Source organism: Pristiophorus japonicus, chromosome 12, assembly GCF_044704955.1.
Source record: "Pristiophorus japonicus isolate sPriJap1 chromosome 12, sPriJap1.hap1, whole genome shotgun sequence".
Taxonomy (NCBI): domain Eukaryota; kingdom Metazoa; phylum Chordata; class Chondrichthyes; family Pristiophoridae; genus Pristiophorus; species Pristiophorus japonicus.
The window spans coordinates 157408671-157430628 of record NC_091988.1 but is presented as its reverse complement, the minus strand read 5'-3'; the positions used below and the strand labels follow the sequence as shown (position 1 = coordinate 157430628).

The 21958-nt window shown below is 40.6% G+C and overlaps 1 protein-coding gene across 1 annotated transcript in view; it reads left to right on the top strand.

Moving 5' to 3' along the window:
• Positions 1–21444, top strand: part of rprd1b (regulation of nuclear pre-mRNA domain containing 1B) — a 35942-nt gene extending 14498 nt beyond the window's left edge. Inside the window, exons 4-8 of the mRNA XM_070896059.1 lie at positions 980–1144; positions 9940–10049; positions 10881–11007; positions 11940–12115; positions 19525–21444. Of these exons, the coding sequence (XP_070752160.1) occupies positions 980–1144; positions 9940–10049; positions 10881–11007; positions 11940–12115; positions 19525–19674 (728 nt within the window). The 3' untranslated portion in view covers positions 19675–21444. The remainder of the gene's footprint in view (positions 1–979; positions 1145–9939; positions 10050–10880; positions 11008–11939; positions 12116–19524) is intronic.
• The last annotated feature ends 514 nt before the right edge of the window (positions 21445–21958 follow it).

Here is a 21958-nt window from a genome sequence, read left to right as displayed (position 1 = left end):
GCAAGTGGCTGAAAAAAATGGGCCATCTCTTGGACTTCAGTCAGAAAACTCGTGAATAGACAATGTGTGCATCAATCCTAGGTAAATCTAGGTAGCTGTAGAATCAAGGCCCTAAATAAATACATCTAAACGATAAACTATGTGAAAATATCAGGAATTCCGAGGAGTGGAGAAAGATGTATAAATACAATTTATTGAGAACTGACAACTTTGAAAGTCAGTCCTGTCTAACCTGTAGTGACTAAGCTATATATAATGTAATTTGATCAAATTTATCAATGAATTTATACTATGACTTGAATTCTTATTTAGCCAATTAATACTCACTGAGAAAGAGTTTGCATTTATATAGGACCTTTCACCCCCTTTTGGATTTCCCCAAATGCTTCACAGCTAGTGCTAGTTTAAACCTTTTTATATTCTGCTTGCCACTGATTTGGGCTGGGAATTTGGCAATAAATTGCAAATAAAATCTGCCCAACAAACATTGCCATGTGGTGAAGTGTACTCTTCATGTGGAAAAGTCAATTCGGATGAGATCATATTGATTGTGAGCAATTATTTCCCAAAAGTCAGTTAGTATGAACATTTAACTTTGCTGCCATCTTTTTTCAAATTATTTAAACCAACAAAATAGTTAAACTTTAACAAGATGTGCCATGAAAAGTAGTCACGGTTCTTCTGGGTATAATGGGCAATGGTAATTGTAAGATTCCACAAACATTACTCAGTATCTCTGCTCGAAAGTAAGTAATCCATGCTTTTGTGTTGATTTTCTCCCTACCATCATTTTGGGATTATTGTACTAGCTAAGAGTTTCTCTGCTTTTTAAATACCTTTTTTGTAATACATTTTTCTTGTAGGGCACTGCAGCTTAAAGTGATGTAGAATTGCAGTAGTATTTTATATGTACAATGAAAATATTCTAAGATTTCATACTGCAGTAATTACCTTCTGACAGCAAATTTAATCTTTGCAGAGAGTGCTGGTTCTAAAGTCGTATATGATCAACCACCATCTTGCCCGTCGTCCAGTGAAAGGCAGTCTCGGTCTAACAGAGTTCGTAATGCTGAAGCTGTGAAAGGTCATGAATCAGCAACATCTGACTCTTCATCCAGCATCTCATCTGAGACCAGATATATAGGTCAGTAGGTTTCCAGAGAGCCTCTAATATACCACCTCATCTAAAGAAGATGGAATGATTCCATAAAAAGAAGCGATTTAAGATGTGTCCAATCGTCATTGTTTCCAGCTTTTGTTAAGTTGGTTGTGCCTGTGTCCAACCTATGATTAGCATGGCTCGGGACGTTAGAACTGGTTAATAGCTAGTTTTTTTTAAATGCTTGATTTATAAAAGGTGGAATTGATTTGTCTGTCTATGCTGTTTATCGATAAGATTTTGTTACATTTTGCTTTCTGGACTGAAAATCTGGTGGAGTGCAAAAGCGTGAGTGGCGAGGTGTTCAGGCTGTACAGAGATCGTGTTTCCTCCTCAGTATTGAGAAGAGAATCACTTCGGACTAGAAATTCGATTTGTGGTGAAAGTGGTATTTCTTTCGCCAAAAATACCGCCTTCACTCCGCTACCGCTACAAGGCTTAAAATTTAAGGTTTAATTTGCGCAGTGGTAAAAAATCTGCGCTGCACGAGGGTGCGTGCCGCAAACTGCGAATTTTCTGCAACTTTACTCCGAGGCCGATACCACTGCGCGAGAGGCCTTGGGAGGGGGGAAAACACCAAAAAAAACACTGCGAAAAATAAAAAATTACAAACTTTTCGACATTTAATTGGCGAATCGTTAAAAAGAATGAAACAATAAAAACTTTAACTTACCTTTTTTGCAGGTCTTCATACCTGTTCCAAGGGCTGCAATGCAGGTTTTTTTCGTGCAGAATACGGGTGTGTTGTGAGCTAAATTTTTGGCGAAAGTGCTATTTCGGGTCTTGCACAGCAGCAGTCCTCTCCCCAGCGGTACTTAAAAAAAAACGCCGCCGCAAGACTTCTCCGAATTTCCCGGCTCATGGTGAACGATCGCAGAAAAAACGGGCGCAAGGGATAGCTGGAAGAATTCCCCTGTTTCATAAGAACATAGGAATTAGGAGCAGGGGTAGGCCATTTGGTCCCTCGAGCCTGCTCCGCCATTTAATAAGATCATGGCTGATCTGATCATGGACCCAGCTCCACTTCCCTGCCAGCTCCCCATAACCCTCTATTCCCTTATCGCTCAAAAATCTATCTATCTCCGCCTTAAATATATTCAATGACCCACTCTCCACAGCTCTCTCGGCAGAGAATTCCATAGATTTACAACCCTTAGAGAAGAAATTCCTTCGCGTCACAGTTTTAGATGGGCGGCCGCTAGTTCTAGTTTCCTTTGAGTGGAAATATCCTTTCTGCATCTACCTTGTCGAGCCACCTCATTATCTTACATGTTTCAACAAGATCACCTCTCATCCATCTGAAGTCCAATGAGTACAGGCCCAACCTACTCAACCTATCATCAAAAGGCCAACTAAGTAAGCACTTACATACAATAACACAGAACAATCCCGGTCCGGCCACGCCTCAATTTAAAATTCTCATCCTTGTTTTCAAATCCCTCCAGGGCCTCGCCCCTCCCTATTTCTGTAACCTCCTCCAGCCCTACAACCCTCCGAGATCTCTGCACTCCTCCAATTCTGTCCTCTTCCGCATCCCTGATTTCTATCGCCCCACCTGCAGGTGGCTGCAGTACTTTCAGCTCTCTAGACCCTAAACTCTGGAATTCTCTCCCTAAACCGCTCCACTCCTCTACCTCTCTCCTTTTTTAAGGTGCTCCTTGTTGTTGAGGCCATTTCGTTGGATATATTCAAGAAGGAGTTAGATATGGCCCTTACGGCTAAAGGGATCAAGGGGTATGGAGAGAAAGCAGGAAAGGGGTACTGAGGTGAATGATCAGCCACGATCTTATTGAATGGTGGTGCAGACTCGAAGGGCCGAATGGCCTACTCCTGCACCTATTTTCTATGTTCTATAAGTCAACCCCCTCAACTCCGGAATCAACCTAGTGAACCTTCTCTAAATTGCCTCCAATGCAAATATATCCTTCCTTAAATACGGAGACCAAAACTGTACGCAGTACTCCAGGTGTGGCCTCACCAATACCCTGTACAGTTGTAGCAGAGCGTCTCTGATTTTATACTCCATCCCCTTTGTAATAAAGGCCAACATTCTATTTGCCTTCCTGATTACTTGCTGTACCTGCATACTAACTTTTTGTGTTTCATGCAAAAGGACCCCCAGGTCCCTCCTGTATTGCAGCACTTTGCAATTTTATTAAATGGTTCTGTTGCATCTTTTACGTTTATCCATCTGAAGAGGCAGACAGGACCTCGTATAAAGTTTCATCCAAAAATGGCACATCTGACAATGCAGCACTCCCTCAGTGTGTGCCCTGAAGTGGCAGCCTAGATTTATGTGCACAGGTGCAGTAATGGGTCTTGAACCTGTGATTTTTTGATTCGGGTGTGAGAGCTAGCACTGAGCCAAACTGACTAATAAAAAAAATTAGATAGCAAAACTTAATGAATGCTAAGTAAGAACATAAGAAATAGGAGTAGGCCATTTGGCCCCTTGAGCCATGCAATAAGAGCATGACCGATCGTCTACCTCAACTCCACTTTCCTGCACTATGCCCATATTCCTTGATTTCCCTTAATATCCAAAAATATAAAGTTGGCAATGTTGTAAAAAAAAATGGCAACTGTGATGGGGAGGATGTGCTTTGGATTAAAAGTACACCACCTGGTTTGTACAGGTTGTTTTTGCAACAACTTCCATGTAGTTTCCAGCTTCTGCTGTGCCACAGGGGGGAGCTGGTGAGCAGCAATCAAGCATTTTTCCACAGGGAGAGAAAATCTGCGAGGCACACAGACCAATCCTTGCACATCTGATGGCTAGGTGACGAGTAGTGTTGACAGAAGCCTGAGAGGAGTGTACCAACCCAAGATTGATGCTCTTGGTGAAGGAAGCTCTAAGAAAGGTGGGTGGGGAGAAAACTATCATTAAAATAAATGGACTAAAATGATATGCGATTGCCACTCTTAACTGTACAAATGTGAATGTTAAGGCTGATATCAATTGAGCCCCTCGGCCAACACAACTGTGCACATTCAGATGTTACAAGTTATGGGTCTTGCCTTGGATATTCTCGGGTACTAGCCAATCCTGTAAGCAATCTGAGCGTATTGCATTTGGGATGTACCCGTTCTGTCCAATATTTAATTATACGATGACAACCCAGAAGTGTAACAACGGTTGATATAACAAAGACGCCAAACATTCATATTTTTCCACATGCATCAATCTCTTCGAAGGCGGTCTGAGAAAACACTTGATAAAGTAAGGCCAGATACAACTGCTTTAATTTGCAACAAATTAACATAGTTATAATCTGTTTCACTTAGTTCTATTGGTACAAATTTGCTTTGTGTAATAATACAAAATAATGACCACACTGTACTTTCTCACTTGAGTGGGTTGTCTTACTTAACCTAAACAAAATGGCTTCCAGCTACTCTCCTGCATTCTCCTTCGCAGCTTTCAATTTTGAACTTTAAATGACTTTGCAGCCTTTGGACCTTTTTAAAGAATTCTAAGTGACAACCTGATAAGATTGGAAACAAATAGTCTGAAACATGACACATTTCCAGCTGTAAGGGAGAGCTTCCTTTATAGGAGAAACCATCCAATTATGTTTGGCAGTTTTATTTTATGAGAGCTCTCAAGTTGGTGAGATTGTAGATCTAGGACCATGGTAGGATATCTGATTATCTAGTTTCTATCCCAATTTGATACTTTTTAAGCAACGCATAAACAAAAAAAACTGTAAATACAAATATTGCCAACATTACATTCTCAATTGAAATTCCCCTTCATTGATACATTCCCTGTACCATAATTAGGAGGGTTGCAGCTTAAGGGTAGCTGTAAGAGTCTTTTCATCCAGAATCCACATGATCTCTTGCAGTATCCTTGCAAAATTGTTCCTAAACTGCCCAAGTATGTTCTTTATTTCCTGTGACCAGTATCAATAATTGTGTGCTGCTCAATCTCACGAAAAAAGCCTGAAGCTTTGCAAAAAAGGTTTCACAGACTACAAATTCAGCCAGTACCATTTTAAGAAAATAAAAGCAGTATGTTGGATGACTGTAAGATCTGGTTTCTCAGCGAAGGTATCATTTAAGAGGAAGTTTATTTCAGAAATAGAGCACCACTTGGGACTTCCAAGAGCTGGATATGAGAATGTTATAATAACTCCCTAGTGCTCTTGAAGTGTGTACCTAATAGTAATTTTTCAGTGCCCTAGTTTTCCTATGTTCAGGTCCTAGTTACTTAGTTGAAATAGGCATACTAAATAATGCTTTGCCAAGCTCGGGTACATTTTACCTGTCTAGCAATGTACCTTCTAATTTTTTTTCATGTGAGATCCCTTTAAATTTGCTGCGCGGCCATGGTTTCCGCGTCAGCAGCTGGTGAGCGGCCTGCGCGGGACCTCTGCATCGATGCGTGGCTTTGCACCTGGGGGGGTGCTTACTAAGTTTAAATATGTATTGTCTGGTTGGGGGTGGGAGGGAAGAGGGAGGTTCAGTCTACTGAAGAAAGATCATACAAACTGAATGTCATAGCACATGAGGGTAGATTTTCAATTTGCTGCCTGGGTGTAAAACCGACATTGCGGATCAGTAGAAATTAAATTCGGGCAATTTCTAGAACGGGTAACCGATTCACACCAGCAGTTTTATGCTTGGGTGGCAAGTTGAAAATCTACCTGTGAAGTCATCTTTAGTCCAGCAAAGTGCCTACAATCTGATAGGGCAAATGTTGTTTACTGGCAGCTGTTTGCAGTATCGTGAGCTAACTTCTGATAAAAGTGCCAATGCTACAATGCCTCTTACTGACGATATGGTACTGGGAGCCTTAAACTTGTGATGCATGGAAAGTGAATATCGAATGATCCCATGAGGTTGCTTAATTATATTAGTGTGTGATTTTAACTATTGTGGAATGTAACTATCTTGTCTTTGTTATGAAACTGGGAATAAAACAGCAAAATCAGACTCTCAATAGAACTAGTGACTTACTTAGTTCATATTCCCTGGTCTAAATCAAAAGTGATGAAACTGAATAAATAAAGTGATTAGTGTTCGTTATGTGTCAGTATGCCATCGGTGATGAGGAACAACTCCCAGCGTACACCAGTACTGCGCCCAAGAAATTGTACAACAGCCTCTTATTGAAATACTGCAAACAACTACTTCACTTGAGTGACCAGCAAATGCAATTTTGTACTCCAGCTTGATGACTGCCTCATCCAAGCTCGCATCTTGGTTACTATTCAAGATGGTGTATTTTAGACATGCAAATCTTTATACAGCTAAGTTTCTTTATAAATTTAAATCGATCTGTAGCCTTTCAAAGCCATGTACCGTCATTCACTTCCTGCTGAAGCTGTGGTTGGGCAGGCAGTAATGAATGTGGAAAAAAAATCTACTAGTAGCTTTGCTACTGTATAAATGAGGGTTTTCTCTCCACTCCAGGAGCATATTTGTCTCCAAGCTAATGAGGGGGCTACCACTTGGGAATACTTTTTGTCCTTCAGTACTTTGCGCATCTCTCCTAATCATATAGCATAGACGGAGGCCATTCGGCCCATTGTACCTGTGCCAACTATTGGAAAGATCAATCCAATTAGTGCCACACCCATGCTCTTTCCCTGTAGCTCTGCAAGTATTTATCCAAGTAACTTTGAAAGTTGCTACTGAATCTGCTTACATCATCCTTTCAGGCAGCACATTTCCGATCATTGTAACTCACTGTCTTTGTTAATTTAAAAAAAATTACAAATTCTCCATCTACCCTCTTTTTTTTGCCAATCACCTTACATCTGTGTCCTCTGGTTACTGACCCTGCTGCCAGTGGAAACAGTTTTTCCTTATTTACTCTTTAAAAATTCCCTCATGACTGACCCAAATCTACATAAAAGCTATGCAAGCAGACGATTTGCATTGGTGTCCAATTCAAGGCTTAAACCCTAACTTATAGCGAGGTGGTTCAAGTCGGGGTTTACTTGCATTTCTTACCAAGTACCTTTTGCGATCCATATTTTTTTCAATGAGCGGTAACATTTATTCACCCATCAAATGTGCCTTAAGTTCCCTGGTCAATTGAATCTGGCTTCATTATTGGTTGACAGGATGAGAGCACTGGCTAGATTTAAGCCTTTTTCTCAAACAATGGCTACTGCCTGGGCTAAAATTTTGGATAACAAGTCTCGTGAAGAGACTGGCATCCCTCTGACTTTCCTCTTTGCAATCAAAAGAAATAACTTGCATTTGTATAGTGCCTTTCACATTCTCTGGACATCCTAAAGAAGCCTTCGGCCTCTTTTTTCTTTTTTCCCCTCCTATGCTGCAATCGCAGTCAAACTCTGTCCTGATTGCCTTGGACCGTCCCCAAAGGTCCCCAGCTATGGTCTCATGCCATTGGTTTTCCTGCCTGGCAGCCGGCCAGGCTGTCAATGTGTCTGGCTGATGGTGAGGAAAAAAATGATCGAGGTTGGATTTCCACGTACCTAGCCTTACTGGGGTTTTCAGTCTCCCTGTAAATATCGGGGCCATGGTTTGCAGATTCGCACACAGCAAGGTTACAGAATCAGCAAATAAATGAATGGCCAAATAATCTGTTTTTGTTACTGCTGATTGACCAACATTCATTCCTCAATGTGGAAAGAGGTTCCTGCTCTTAAAAAAAAATGCCATCAATTGCCATGGTTTTTTTTTTACATCTTGGTTTAATACCTCATCCGCAAAACAGCACCTCTTGACCACATAATTCCCTCAGTACTACATAGGAGTGACGGCCAAGATTGTGCTCAAGTCCTGGAGCGGGGCTTGAACTCATGACCTTCTGACTCACTCAAAACTGCTACCAGCTGAGCCAATCTGAAACCTTATGATCTGTGGAATATATTTTCATTCACTACAAGAGTTAAAGGCAGAATCATTTTCTATAGTCTTGATTGTATACCTATTTTCACCTAGACCATCAAACCTGTTTACCCTCATCAGCAGATGATAGACATTGCTCTTGGTTATTAAGTGGTTATTTTTGGAGAATATATTGTGACAAGTTTTGGAAGGAATTAATACACATGATCACCATGAGCAATTGCTGATGTTTGACTTGCAAACTTTGTGTCGCAAGAAACCAGTTTATCAACTTGAGCCATTTTTATTCCTCAGATTTTTTTTTTTTAATCCTTAATTTTCAGTGTATCTTTTGAAAGTTCATATATAAAGGCTTTTGTTGCAGAAATATAGGAGTCACTGCAGCTATTCCTTTTGATGAAAAAATAAATTTTTTCCTTGGTACTCTCTTGGAATACAAAAGTGAGGAAGTGATGCCTTGGTCAGACACCATCTGAAGTACTGCATTCACTTTTTGACACCGAACCAAGGGAAAGATATATTGACCTTGGAGGGGATATAGTGGAAATTCACCAGAATGATACCAGGGCTTTAAGGATTCAATTATAAGGACAGCTTTTGTTTAAACTTTGTATTCCCTTAAGTTGAGGGGATATCTTTGCAAATTATTTAAATTAATAGAGATTCAATAGTGTAGATAGAGAAACTATTCCCTCTGCTGGATGAATCCAAACCAAAGGGGCATAACATTAAAATTGGAGCGAGGCCACTTAGAAGTGAAATCAGGCAACACTTTTTCACACAAATCTGGAAGTCTCCAAAAGTTTATGGATATTGGGTCAATTGAAATTTTTAAGAACAAGATCGATAGATTTTTGTTGGCTAAGTGTATCAAGAGATATGGATCAAAGGCAGGTAAATGGAGCTGTATAGATCAGCCATGATCTCATTAAATGATGAACAGCCTCGAGCAGCTAAATGTCCTACTTTTATTCCAATGAGTTTAGGCTTGTTTAAAGTTGGATTGCAGTTACATAAAACATTAATGTAGGTGCATAGAAGATTAAGAATCCCCAAACATGAGAGCTGTGCTTCAGAATGAAGAAAGAAACTGGTGTTGTTTTGCCACCTTGTCTCTTTCCCTTTATTTTTTTTTTGTAGGTGTATTTTCATAGTCATAGAACAGCACAGAAGGAGGCCATTCGGTTCATTGTGTCTGTCGGAAATCACTTGGGAGTGGGAAAAAAAAGTCCTTATTTTTGAAAAAAGACATCATAAATATTCCAAATGTTTATTCTGTTTTGAATGCATAATATAATAGAAAGTGGCAGTGAATTTTCTCTCTCGTATTTTGAACACTTTACATTAAAGGCATTAAAACCAAATTTGGGACCTGGCTGTTAAATGACACATTCACATGCATAAATTTCCTGCATCACCAGTAACTGGATGGATTTTAATTTGTGACTTGAAAAGCTGAATAGGGTAGCTAAAAGAATTGGACCATAATTCCACACCTGATGTCTTTAGAATCAGTGAGTAATGAATGAAACCAGCATTTTCAGGATGGACTGATTTCTCTCTTTTTTTACTACAAGCTGCACAATTTGAGTTTGTATGCTTGGAGATGGGGAAGAGAATTGTTGAAACTTGGGTGCAGTATAGCACTGCTTTCTGCCACTAGTGCTGCCCATACTTGTAAATAGTCTACATATTTTCACTAATAATTTTTGATCCTTGTGTTTGTATATAGTTCTGAAAAAATAAGCTGCAATAACCTCTACAGTAGCCGGAGTGTTTTATATGCAATTTATCAATGGGATAAAAAACTTTATTTCCAAAAAATTGGTTTGATTCAGAAGTGTTTTTCTTAATCTTGTGGTATAAAAAAATCCATACCAATTTGTTAGGTTTAATTATGCCTGCAGTGTCGCATATGGCACCGTGTGAACCATAAACCTTTATTTTCGTAGGTGAAGAGAAACGAGCACCAAAACGTAGCTATCCTGTTGTTGAAGATGAAGAAGATGATGATTACAGAGTCAACTACTCCCCTATAGACACTGGCACAGGTCCAATGTTGGTATGTACTTTACTGGAAGCCATCGAACTATTATGAATGTACGATGAAACGAGTTTCTGGAGGATTATGTATGTGATCCACTTCAAGTCGCACAAGTGCCATTTAATAGTGAGCGGATTTTGTTTCTATTTAGCAATTATACTTGAGCCAGTACAATGAGAAGGTGCACTTTGACCCCTATTTTTGGAGGCTTTGATGGGAAGTGAAGCAGGGTAATAATTTTGAAAGATTTTGATTGATTGCAACCTAAATGTTTTACCATAGATTTGACATCTTATGTTACTATGGATATGATACCAGATTTATATTAAATCAATGTAAATCCTGTACAAAACTGGTAGTGTAACAGTCAAAATAGTGTACTGGCTCAGAATATTGTCCTTTCAACTCTGACCAAGCTTAGAATATAGCTCAAACTGATCAGATGGAAGTCTCCTTTCTGTGAGGCTTTAAGAGTTATCAGTGAAAATTCTAATTCAATGCTGTTCTATTGACCATGCATCCACTATAGACACATTTTCCTTTACATGGACGCTATCCCCAGAATTATCCATACTAGTGTAGATGTGCAGGCATTCAGCTGTGATTGCAGGGCACTAGCCTGTTTATGTAAAAGCTTCAACCCTTCATCCAGTTTGGGTAGCTCATTGTAGACAACCTGCTTAATGTCAAATTAATAATGTATAATTGGTTCATATACCCTGCCAAATGTGGTCTTTTTTCTTAAATCAGACACTCCCCAACTAAATAGCTTGTACAGCCTGCCATTAACTGTTTTCATTTACATTGTTGAGCATACATACTTTTGATATAATCTATTTTCCTTTAAAGACTGAGAATTTGATTAAAGCTCTGCAAGAGCTGGAAAATGCAGCATCAGGGGACGCAACTGTTCGTCAGAAGATTGCATCATTGCCTCAAGAAGTGCAAGACGTTTCACTCTTGGAGAACATTGCAGGTAAAGTTTGCTGTATAATTATTGACCCCTAGGGCTGGGTGGTGCTGTGTATCCCTGTGCTGTTGTTCTCCCTATACCATTCTTTTTAATAGATCGTACTCACCAAGTAGTGAATAACTTAATGAAGCTTGGGGGGTGGTGGGAAGGGAGAAATTGGTAATGCTGGAAAAATGAAACAAAATCAGAAACTGTTTGGAGATGGACCAGGTCCATCATTGTTTTTGAAAAGAGAAGACTAACTAATGTTTTCAGTATAATAGTTTTACAACTGGTTGCACCCAAAATGTTAACCTGTCTTTCCTCTTTATAGTTGCGTTTTCTGTTTTTTTTTTTTAAACAACTTCTATGATATTTCAGCACTGAGATATGAAAATGAATAAGTTGGAGGGAACCTATCCTTTTTATAGTGCCTGATTCCAGTTCTAATTAAATGACATTGGCTGTAGATGTGCACAGTGCAACATGAACGGGCTGATTTTTGCTGACCAATTGGGTAGATTTGTCATCACGATTATAATAAACTACATTAAGCATCACGTTAATCATCATTAGCACTATGATAACTCTAGACACATAGGTTGAGGTTTTTTTTCCGACAGACAGTTTTGTGTAATAAAAACAGAAAATGCTGGAAATACTCAGCAGGTCAGGCAGCATCTGAAGAGAAACCGAGTTAACGTTTCAGGTTGATGACCTTTCATCAGAACTAGAAAAAGTAAGAGATCTAATAAATTTTAAGCAAGAGCAGATGCAGGGAAAAGAGGAAGAGGAGGAATGAACAAAAGTGAATGTTTGTGGTTGGATGGAAAGCAGGAGAGTTTTAAAGACAAAAGGGATGATGGTGCAAGGGTGATAGTTTTGTTTAAACTGCTAATATGGTTCACTTTAAATTTAGCCTCAATGTAGCAATTTCTTCTGTTTCTTGCACTTAGATAAAGCAGCTGCTGAAAGGCTATCGAAGATCGTTGATGAGGCTTGTTTGCTGTTAGCGGAGTACAACGGGCGACTGGCAGCAGAGCTGGATGACCGGAGGCAGCTGGCACGAATGCTGACTGAATACATCAATAGTCAGAAGGAGATTCTGGGGGAGAAAGAGAAAAAACTGGCGGTGCGTACATCGTTCTCTCCTGCGTCGCTACTTTTTAAACTGCATGTCAAACAATATCGGCCGTGAAGGAAACCAAAGCCCCTATGTTTAATGTGGGCCCAAAATAAAGCTGCTGTTTCTACCTCCACTCTTCGACATTGTAAAAATAACTAGATAATTTTTACATTCATAAGCGCAGTGCAGTTATTTCCTGGACTGTTGAGTGCTCTCTAGTAAACAGATAAGATTATGCTGTTTGCATAGAAATTTTATGCATCAAATTAGTCTACACTTGCTGCAGGATCTCAACAATGAATTGCGGTTTTATTTCAGTTGATAAAATTTAGCAGTATTGTCATTAATCCTGAATGTAGTTGTCTATCAGTGACCTGTCACATTTAAAGTCAGTCATTCAATTTCATGTTGAGGTACTTGTAATATTGATCAGGAGACTTAGAAACATAGAAAATAGGTGCAGGAGCAGGCCATTCGGCCCTTTGAGCCTGTACTGCCATTCAATATGAAGATGGCTGATCATGCAACCTCAGTACCTCACCCCTGCCTTCTCTCCATACTTCCTGATCCCTTTAGCCGTAAGGGCCACATCTAACTCCCTTTTGAATATGTCCAACGAACTGGACTCAACAACTTTCTGTGGCCCAGAATTCCACAGGTTCACAACTCTGGGTGAAAAGTTTCTCCTTATCTCGGTCCTATGTGGCTTACCCCTTATCTTTAGACTGTGACCTCTGGTTCTGGACTTCACCGACATCGGGGACATTCTACCTGCATCTAACCTGTCCAGTCCCGTCAGAATTTTATAAGTTTCTATGAGATCCCCTCTCATTCTTCTAAATTCGAGTGAGTATAAGCCTAGCTGATCCTGTCTTTCCTCATGTCAGTCTTGCCATCCCGGGAATCAGTCTGGTGAACTTTCGCTGCACTCCCTCAATAGCAAGCACGTCCCTCTTCAGATTAAGAGACCAAAACTTCACACAATACTCGAGGTGTGGTCTCACCAAGACCCTGTACAACTGCAGTAAGACCTCCCTGCTCCTATACTCAAATCCCTTTGCTATGAAGGCCAGCATGCCATTTGCTTTCTTTACTGCCTGCTGTACCTGCATGCCTACCTTAAATGACTGATGTATCATGACACCCAGGTCTCTGCACCTCCCCTTTTACTAATCTGTAAAAATTCAGATAATAATCTGCCTTCCTGTTTTTGCCACCAAAGTGGATAATCTCCTATTTATCCACATTATACTGCATCTGCCATGCATTTGCCCATTCACCTAACCTGACCAAGTCCCCCTGCAGCCTCTTAGCATCCTCCTCGCTGCTCACACTGCCACCGCAATGTCATCTGCAAACTTGGAGATATTACCTTCAATTCCTTCGTCTAAATCATTAATGTATATTGTAAATAGCTGGGGTCCCAGCACTGAACCCTGCGACATCCCACTAGTCGTGGCATCCCACTAGTCACTGCCTGCCATTCTTAAAAGGACCCGTTTATTCCCACTCTTTGCTTCCTGTCTGCCAACCAGTTCTCTATCCACGTCAATACATTACCCCCAATACCATGTGCCTTAATTTTGAACACTAATCTCTTGTGTGGGACCTTGTCAAAAGCCTTTTGAAAGTCCAAATACACCACATCCACTGGTTCTCCCTTATCCACTCTACTAGTTACATCCTCAAAAAAATCGAAGATTTGTCAAGATGCGCTGCTATTACATCTTTAAAAATTGATTCCAGCACTTTCCCCACCACCGATGTCAGGCTAACCGGTCTATAATTCCCTGTTTTTTCTCTCCCTCCTTTTTTAAAAAATGGGGTTACATTAGCTACCTCCATTCCATAGGAACTGATCCAGAGTCCATGGAATGTTGGAAAATGACCACCAATGCATCTACTATTTCTAGGGCCACTTCCTTAAGTATTCTGGGATACAGACTATCAGGTCCTGGAGATTTATCGGCCTTCAGTCCCTTCAATTTCCCTAACACCATTTCTTGACTGATAAGGATTTCCCTCAGTTCCCCCTTCTCGCTAGATCCTCGGTCCCCTAGTATTTTCGGGAGGTTATTCGTGTCTTCCTTAGTGAAGATAGAACCAAAGTATTTGTTCCATTTGTCTGCCATTTCCTTGTTCACCATTATGAATTCACCTGATTCTGACTGCAAGGGACCTACATTGGTCTTTACTAATCTTTTTCTGTTCACATATATCTATAGAAGCTTTTGCAATCAGTTTTTATGTTCCCTGCAAGCTTACACTCATATTCTATTTTCCCCATCCTAATTAAACCTTTAGACTTCCTCTGCTGAATTCTAAATTTTTCCCAGTCCTCAGGTTTGCTGCTTTTTCTGGCCAATTTATATGTCTCTTCCTTGGATTTAACACTTTCTCTAATTTCCCATGTTAGCCACGGTTGAGCCATCTTCCTTTTTTTATTCTTGCGCCACACAGGGATGTACAATTGTTGTAGTTCATCCATGTGATCTTTAAATGTCTGCCATTGCCTATCCACCGTCAATCCTTTAAGTATCATTCTCCAGTCTATTCTAGTCAATTCACATCTCATACTGTCGAAGTTTCCTTTCTTTAAGTTCAGGACCCTAGTCTCTGAATTAATTGTGTCATTCTCCATCTTAATGAAGAATTCTACCATATTATGGTCACTCTTCCTCAAGGGGTCCCGCACGACCAGATTGCTAATTAATCTCTCTAGTTACACAAGACCCAGTCTCGGATGGCCTGCTCTCTAGTTGGTTCCTCGACATATTGGTCTAGAAAACCATCCCTTGTACACTCCAGGAAATCCTCCTCCACAGTATTGCTACCAGTTTGGTTAGCCCAATCGATATGTAGATTAAAGTCACCCATGATAACTGCTGTACCCTTATTGCACGCGTCCGTAGTTTCCTGTTTGATGCCATCCCCAACCTCCCTACTACTTACTGTTTGGTGGTCTGTACACAACCCCCACTAACGTTTTCTGCCCTTTGGTATTCCGCAGCTCTGCCCATATAGATTCCACATCCTCCACGCTAATGTCCTTCCTTGCTATTGCGTTAATCTCCTCTTCAACCAGTAACGCTACCCCATCTCCTTTTCCTTCCTGTCTGTCCTTCCTGAATATTGAATACCCCTGGATGTTGAGTTCCCAGCCTTGGTTACTCTGGAGCCATGTCTCCGTAATACCAATGACATCATACCCGTTAACAGCTATCTGCACAGTCAATTCATCCACCTTATTACGAATGCTCCTCGCATTGAGACTCCGAGCTTTCAGGCTTGTTTTTTTTTTAAACACTTTGTCCTTTTTGAATTATGTTGTAATGTGGCCCTTTTTGATTTTTGCCCTTGATTTCTCTGCCCTCCACTCTTGCTTTTCTCCTTCCTACCTTTTTGTTTCTGCCCTCTTTTTACTTCCCTCTGTCTCCCTGCATAGATTCCCATCCCCCTGCTATTTTAGTTTCAACCCTCCCCAATAGCACTAGTAAACACTCCGCCTAGGACATCGGTTCTGGTCCTGCCCAGGTGCAGACAGTCCGGTTTGTACTGGTCCCACCTCCCCCAGAACCGGTTCCAATGTCCCAGGAATTTGAATCCCTCCACCGTGCACCATTCCTCAAGCCACGTATTCATCTGAGCTATCCTGCAATTCCTACTCTGACTAGCACGTGGCACTGGTAGAAATCCTGAGATTACTACCTTTTGAGGTAGTTCCAGGAGAAGCAGCGAGGGGTGAGCAGCAGCCTATAAAGGCCCAGCGGAGGTCCCAGACTCTGTGTTGCCGATAAGCCAAGAGATTACCTGGTCAGCTTTGTGGGCGCTTCTTGTCTGTAGAATGTGGGTTGACAAATGAGATTTGATTAATCTGTATCTCTGCGGGATGTTGAGTAGCATCTCTAAATAAAATGAACAGTTAGCCAGCATTAAAGGTAATGGGTCAGCATACTGTATTATGTAAGGTTCATAATGCAGTAGAGAACCAAGCTGAATATAGAAAGTATAAAAGAGATCTAAAAAAGAGAATGAGGGGCAAAGTAAAAGTATAAGAATAGATTAGTAGCTAACATAAAAGGAATCCCAAAGACTTTTATAAACACACAAATAGTCAAAGCAAGGATGGGGCCGATTAGGGACCAAAAGGGGATCATCTTGTGAAGGCAGAGGTAGTAAATGAGAACTTTGCATCTGTCTTAGATGCAAAGAGGATGCTGCCAATGTAACAGTAAAGGAGGAGGCAGTAGTGATATTGGATAGGATAAAAATAGATAGAGGATGCACTTAAAAGGTTGGCAGTCCTCAATTCAAAGTAGAAAAGTCACCCAGTTGTGGATAGGATGCATCCTCAGTTGCTGAAGGAAGTAAGAGTGGAAATTAAAGGGTACAGAGCCTCTGGCCACAATCTTCCAAAGCTCTTTGGATATGGGGGTGATGCCAGAGGACTGGAGGATTGCAAATGTTACACCCCTTTTTCAAAAAAAGGAGAGAGTGATAAACTTGGAAACTACAGGCCAGTTAGCCTGACGTGGCGGTGGCAAAACTTTTACAAACAAAATTAGTTGGCATTTGGAAAAGTATGGTCTAATAAATTAAAGGCAGCATGGATTTGTTAAAGGCAAATCATGTTTGACTAACTTGATCGAGTTACGGTTTGAATTAATGAAGAGGGTTCATGAGGGTAATATCGTTGATGTGTCAAAAGGCGTTTAACAAAGTACCACAAAATTTAAAGCCCATGCGATTAAAGGGCAACATAGAGGGAAAATTGCCGAAGGGAGAAAGCAGAGAGTAGTGGTGAGTGCTTTTCAGACTGGCGGGAAGTATACTGAGGTGTTCCCCAGGGGTCCGCCACTGCTCTTTTTGATGCATATTAATGACTTGGGTATACATGACAATTTCAAATTTTGCAGGTAATGCGAAACTCAGAAATGTAGTAAACAATGAGGAGGATAATAACAGCCTTCAGGAGGACATAGATTGGTGAAATGGACAGATACGTTGCAGATGAAATTTAACAGAAATGTGAAGGGATACATTTTGGTAGTAAGAATGAGGCAATATGAACTAAAAGGTATAATTTAAAGGGGGTTCAAGAACAGAGAGACCTGGGGATGTATGTACATAAATCTTTGAAAGTGGCAGGATAAGTTGAGAAGGCTGTTAAAAAAGCATACAGGATCCTTGGCTTTATTAATAGAGGCATAGGGTACAAAAGCAAGGAGGTTATGCTAAACCTTTATTTAAAATAAAGCACTGGTTAAGCCCCAGTATTGTGTTCAGTTCTGGACACCACACTTTAGGTAGGATGTCAAGGCCTTGGAAAGGATGCAGAAGAGATTTTCTAGAATGGTACTAGTTATGTGAATAGATTGGAAAAGCTTGGGTTGTTCTCCTTGGAGCAGAGACGGTTAGGAGATTTTATAGTTATTCAAAATCATGAATGGTTTGGATAAGAGTAAATAAGGAGAAACTGTTTCCAATGGCAGAGGTGTCGATAACCAGAGCATACAGATTTTAAGGTGTTTGAAAGGGTAGTGGAAGCCAATTTAATAGTAACCTTCGAAAGAGAATTGTGAAATACGTGAAGGAAAAAAATTGCAGGGCTATGGGAAAGAGCATGGGAGTGGATTGAATTGGATAGCTGTACCAAAGAACCAGCACCGATGCAATGGGCCGAATGGCTTCGATCTGTACTGTATCATTCTATTATTAGTCCATTAACTGATGCTGACATTTGTGAAGTGTTGCCAGTTTCTGTGGAGTAGCAGGCATTGCTATAACACTGACAAAGGCTGATAGTTATGTAGTTGGGCTGTAACCAAGGTCCAAGTTTTGGTATTGTACAACTTTGTTGGTACTACAGTGACATGAAAGATTTGCCTGGAGGTGCTGTTGAAGGTTGGACATGAAGGATGTGGCAGAACTATTTTGGTTCACTTTCATGGAAAGGTGTGATTATTGCTAACAAGGTACAGAAACTGTTTAACATAGTCACTAATGCTACTTCAAACTTGGAGACCAGCAGCTGATGGAGAGTGTTGACAGAAACATTGCTTTCATCTTCGCCTAGTCAATTAATTCCAAACTCAATCATTTTTATGTGTGTGTGTGTATATATATATATGACTTAAGATCTCTGAAAGATGTTTGTTTTTAGCAAAAATTACTTGTATTAACATAGCGTAAATCACTGGTAAAGTATCACTGAATTCTGGCTCGTGGCCCAGCTATTGCTGTCATAATCTTGGGCATATGGGTTTTGGGTCCATAAGATTAAGCCCAAGACTAAATTTCTGACCATCGAACTTTCCTTTCTCAGCTCCATGCGAGCTGATATTGTAAATGTCCTCTCTTTTTAAAAAAAACTGCCCTCACAGCGCCCCTCTCTCTTTCCCCCCACCGGCACCCTCCAAAAAACAACCCTTTTCCCTCCGTCTTTGTTAACTACCACCCCATCTCCAACCTCCCTTTCCTCTTCATGATCCTTTATATGTTGCTGCTTGCCCAATCTGTCTCACCTACAACTTCCTGTTTGAATCCTCCAATCAGCTTTCTGCTCCTCCCACAGTATCAAATCAATCTTAACCAAAGTCACAAGCTCCCTTCTCTGTGACTGTGACCATGGTGCATTATCCCTTGTGGACCTCTCTGAATCCTTGCTCATCTCCAGCACCTAACCTCTCATTGTCTCGTTGGTGGAGTTGCCTCGCTTGGTTCCACTCTTACTTGCTCATAGCCAGAGCTTCGCTTCTCATCGCAGCACCATTACTTGGGGATTGCATGTCCAGCATCCAGTGTTCAATGAGTCGTAATTTCCATCAGCTAAACATTGGGGAGACCAAAACCATAGTCTTTAGCCTCTACAACAAGCTCTGTACCCTGTCCACTGACTCCATCCCCTTCCTGGTCACTTTCTCAGGCTAACCTGGATTATTTATAATCTTGGCATTATATTTGTTTGACCCTGAATTGAATTTCCAACCCTGTATGTTCTTCATCACAGACCACCTACTTTCACCTCTAAAATCGCCTACCTCTGCACCTAGCCTAGCCCACCTGCACTCTCCATTCCTCTGACTCTGGCCTTTAGCACCCCCCTCCCCGGCCCCTGTTACCCCATCACTGACTGCCATGCATTCAGGCAACTAGGAATTCTGGAATTCTACATTGTTCCCTCTCTCCTTTTAAAACCCACCTTTTTAACCAAGCCTTTGGTCACCACTACTAATCTTTCCTTCTGTGGCTCAGCACCTGTTTTCCTAGGGCTTCTGTGTTACACAGTGGGACTTTTCTGTGTTAAAGTTACTATATAAGTACAACCAGTTATTGTAGCAGCAACAGAATTATAGGAGATGTAATACAGGTGATGTTGTTGCTGTCTAATGGTAACTCTTAATTCTGTTCTGCAGGAATACAAACAGAAACTGGCTCAAGTAACACAAGTTCGGAAAGAGCTGAAATCTCACATCCAGAATTTGCCAGACCTTTCTTTGCTTCCAAACGTTACTGGTGGTCTAGCGCCATTGCCCTCCGCCGGCGACCTTTTCTCTAGTGACTGAACTCACACCCTTTTCTCAGGAGTCAAACCGCAATACCTCCACTGTGTGTGACAACTTCGTGACGGCATGGACCTGGGATATGATGGGGGCTAAATCAGCAAGGCTAAACTTTTATGTGCAAATTGCATTAGAGCTGTAGTAACCCTAACGTGATGGCTTACAGCAGTTTGAAACATATGGAGGAAAATAAACACTATTCAAAGCCACTGCTGTTCACCTGTAAGTTCCAAATACACATCAATCCTAGACCAGGGGTGATGGAAGCTTTCTTCTCTGATCAGGATGTCAAGTGACATCTGTTGTGACAATGTGAACCAAATGAGCAATATAAGCAGTGTACATGAGTCCGCAGTACAGAACATCCCTGAATTCACCAGGATTGAATGTAGTTTAGTGAATTGAAGTACAGTGCTGGTATGGTACACCAACTTCCTCTGGAAACTGAGGCAAATGGTTGGCAGTGTGAAGGGAGTGCAGCATTGCTGGTAGTCTATCTGCTGTTCCTGGGTTAGGAGTTCTTACTGCATCTAAATGTTAAATGTCCAGTTCTCCAAGTTGACCACTCATTTTGCCCTTTTAAGCACAACTATTTTAAATTTTTTTTTAAATGTTCCTCCAAAAATGAGGGAACTCAAACTTTAACCATGACTGATAGTTATATAACCTGGAATAATCATTTCATCGTGTACTCAGCAATAGTTCCTGTTGGACCAGTGATGAGAAGCTTTTCCACTGTAGAAGTTTATAGTAATTTGCAACCAGTGTCCTCCTTTCAAAAAGCTGGTCCTGCCAGTTTGCATTGAGAGCACAGAACCTTTGCATATTTGATTTAAAAAACAATTGGACATTTCTAAACCAATAAAGCCATGTTCATATTGAAGTTTGGCTCATAGTACAGTACAAAGCTACATACCAGAGCTTTCCCATTGGTGCCTGTAACAGGTCTGACAATACTGCTTTGCCTTCTGTAGAAGAATGTGGTGCACTCTTTTTTTAAAAAAAAAATATTTTGAGCTTCAAGTAACTTGTGTAGGTCTGTGACTGCTGAATTTGGTTTTGTACTGTGGGCTCATAATTCAGCTCTTTTCTCTCTGAGGACTGCATTAACTATTGAACGGTATGCTACATTTATAAAGATTCATATTGCATCACTTGTGTGTTAAGTTGTATTTCAGCTGTTTGATAACACGGAGCAAAATCATTGACCCCACTAAGTTGCTTTTTTTTTTAAATTAAGAAAAAAAGCTTTCTTTTATAGACTCCCAAGCTGATTCAAATCTTTTCAGTCATGCAAACAGTGCAAACCAAAACTTGGTTTTATCTTGTGCAGGGAGTACTATGTTCTTTTTTTTAAAAAAAGAACATACATGGTTCAAGCCTGTTTTGAAGTTTTGAATTTGTGTTATTTAACAGCTGTGACCGTTTCTGAACTCTAGCCCCTTAAGATGTAAAAGTCTGAGATCACCGGCAGTTTGTTTTCCCCTAACTTCTTTTCATGAACAATTGGTTAAACACAAACTCTATATTTATAGATAAATTAGCAGTTGAAAAGCAACTCGAATGGAAAAGACCTTTTGGTCATGGCAAATGTGTAAAGAATTGTGTGAATTCAACTGGTTAGAAACTTACATAATTGGTGTTTTTATTTGTTTCCAATGGATTAAATTCCAAAAAGTAGCTGGGACAGGAATTTTTTTAAGTAAAAAGAAAAAAAATTCAGCCATCCTGACCAAACACTGTATTAAATTGCCTTGGCCTTATCAACATAAATTTCTCTTTCTCTTTTCTGTTTGACATTTTTTTCATTTGTATGAACACACTTGCATGCATCTTTATGGGGGAGACAATCTGCACAAATTAATGTGTGCAAGTATGCAATGAACTTGTACATTTTAAGAGGAAAGGTAACCACATTTTCGGTATAGGTACAACTGAGAAGAAAGGCATGATGCCCACCCATCTCATGATAGAGATTTTGAGGAGTAGTAGCTACAACACTGAGTGCCGACCTCTTGACATGCGACAGCTGAGCCCCAACTTCCAACCCTGACTGACATTTGCACTTGGGCTCCTCCCGGATGGGCGAGTTTCATTTTTGTTACGTTTACATGGGGTGGGAGGATTGAATTTACTGAAAGGAACTTCCTCCCGCACTACTCGAGCATCACTAACGACAAATTGACCAGAAAAATTGACTGGAAATGTCTAATACAGGGGATTTCTAACTACGTGCAATGGTGGGAGCTGCAAGTCCCAGGATGATCTACAGTGATTTGAGAAAGAG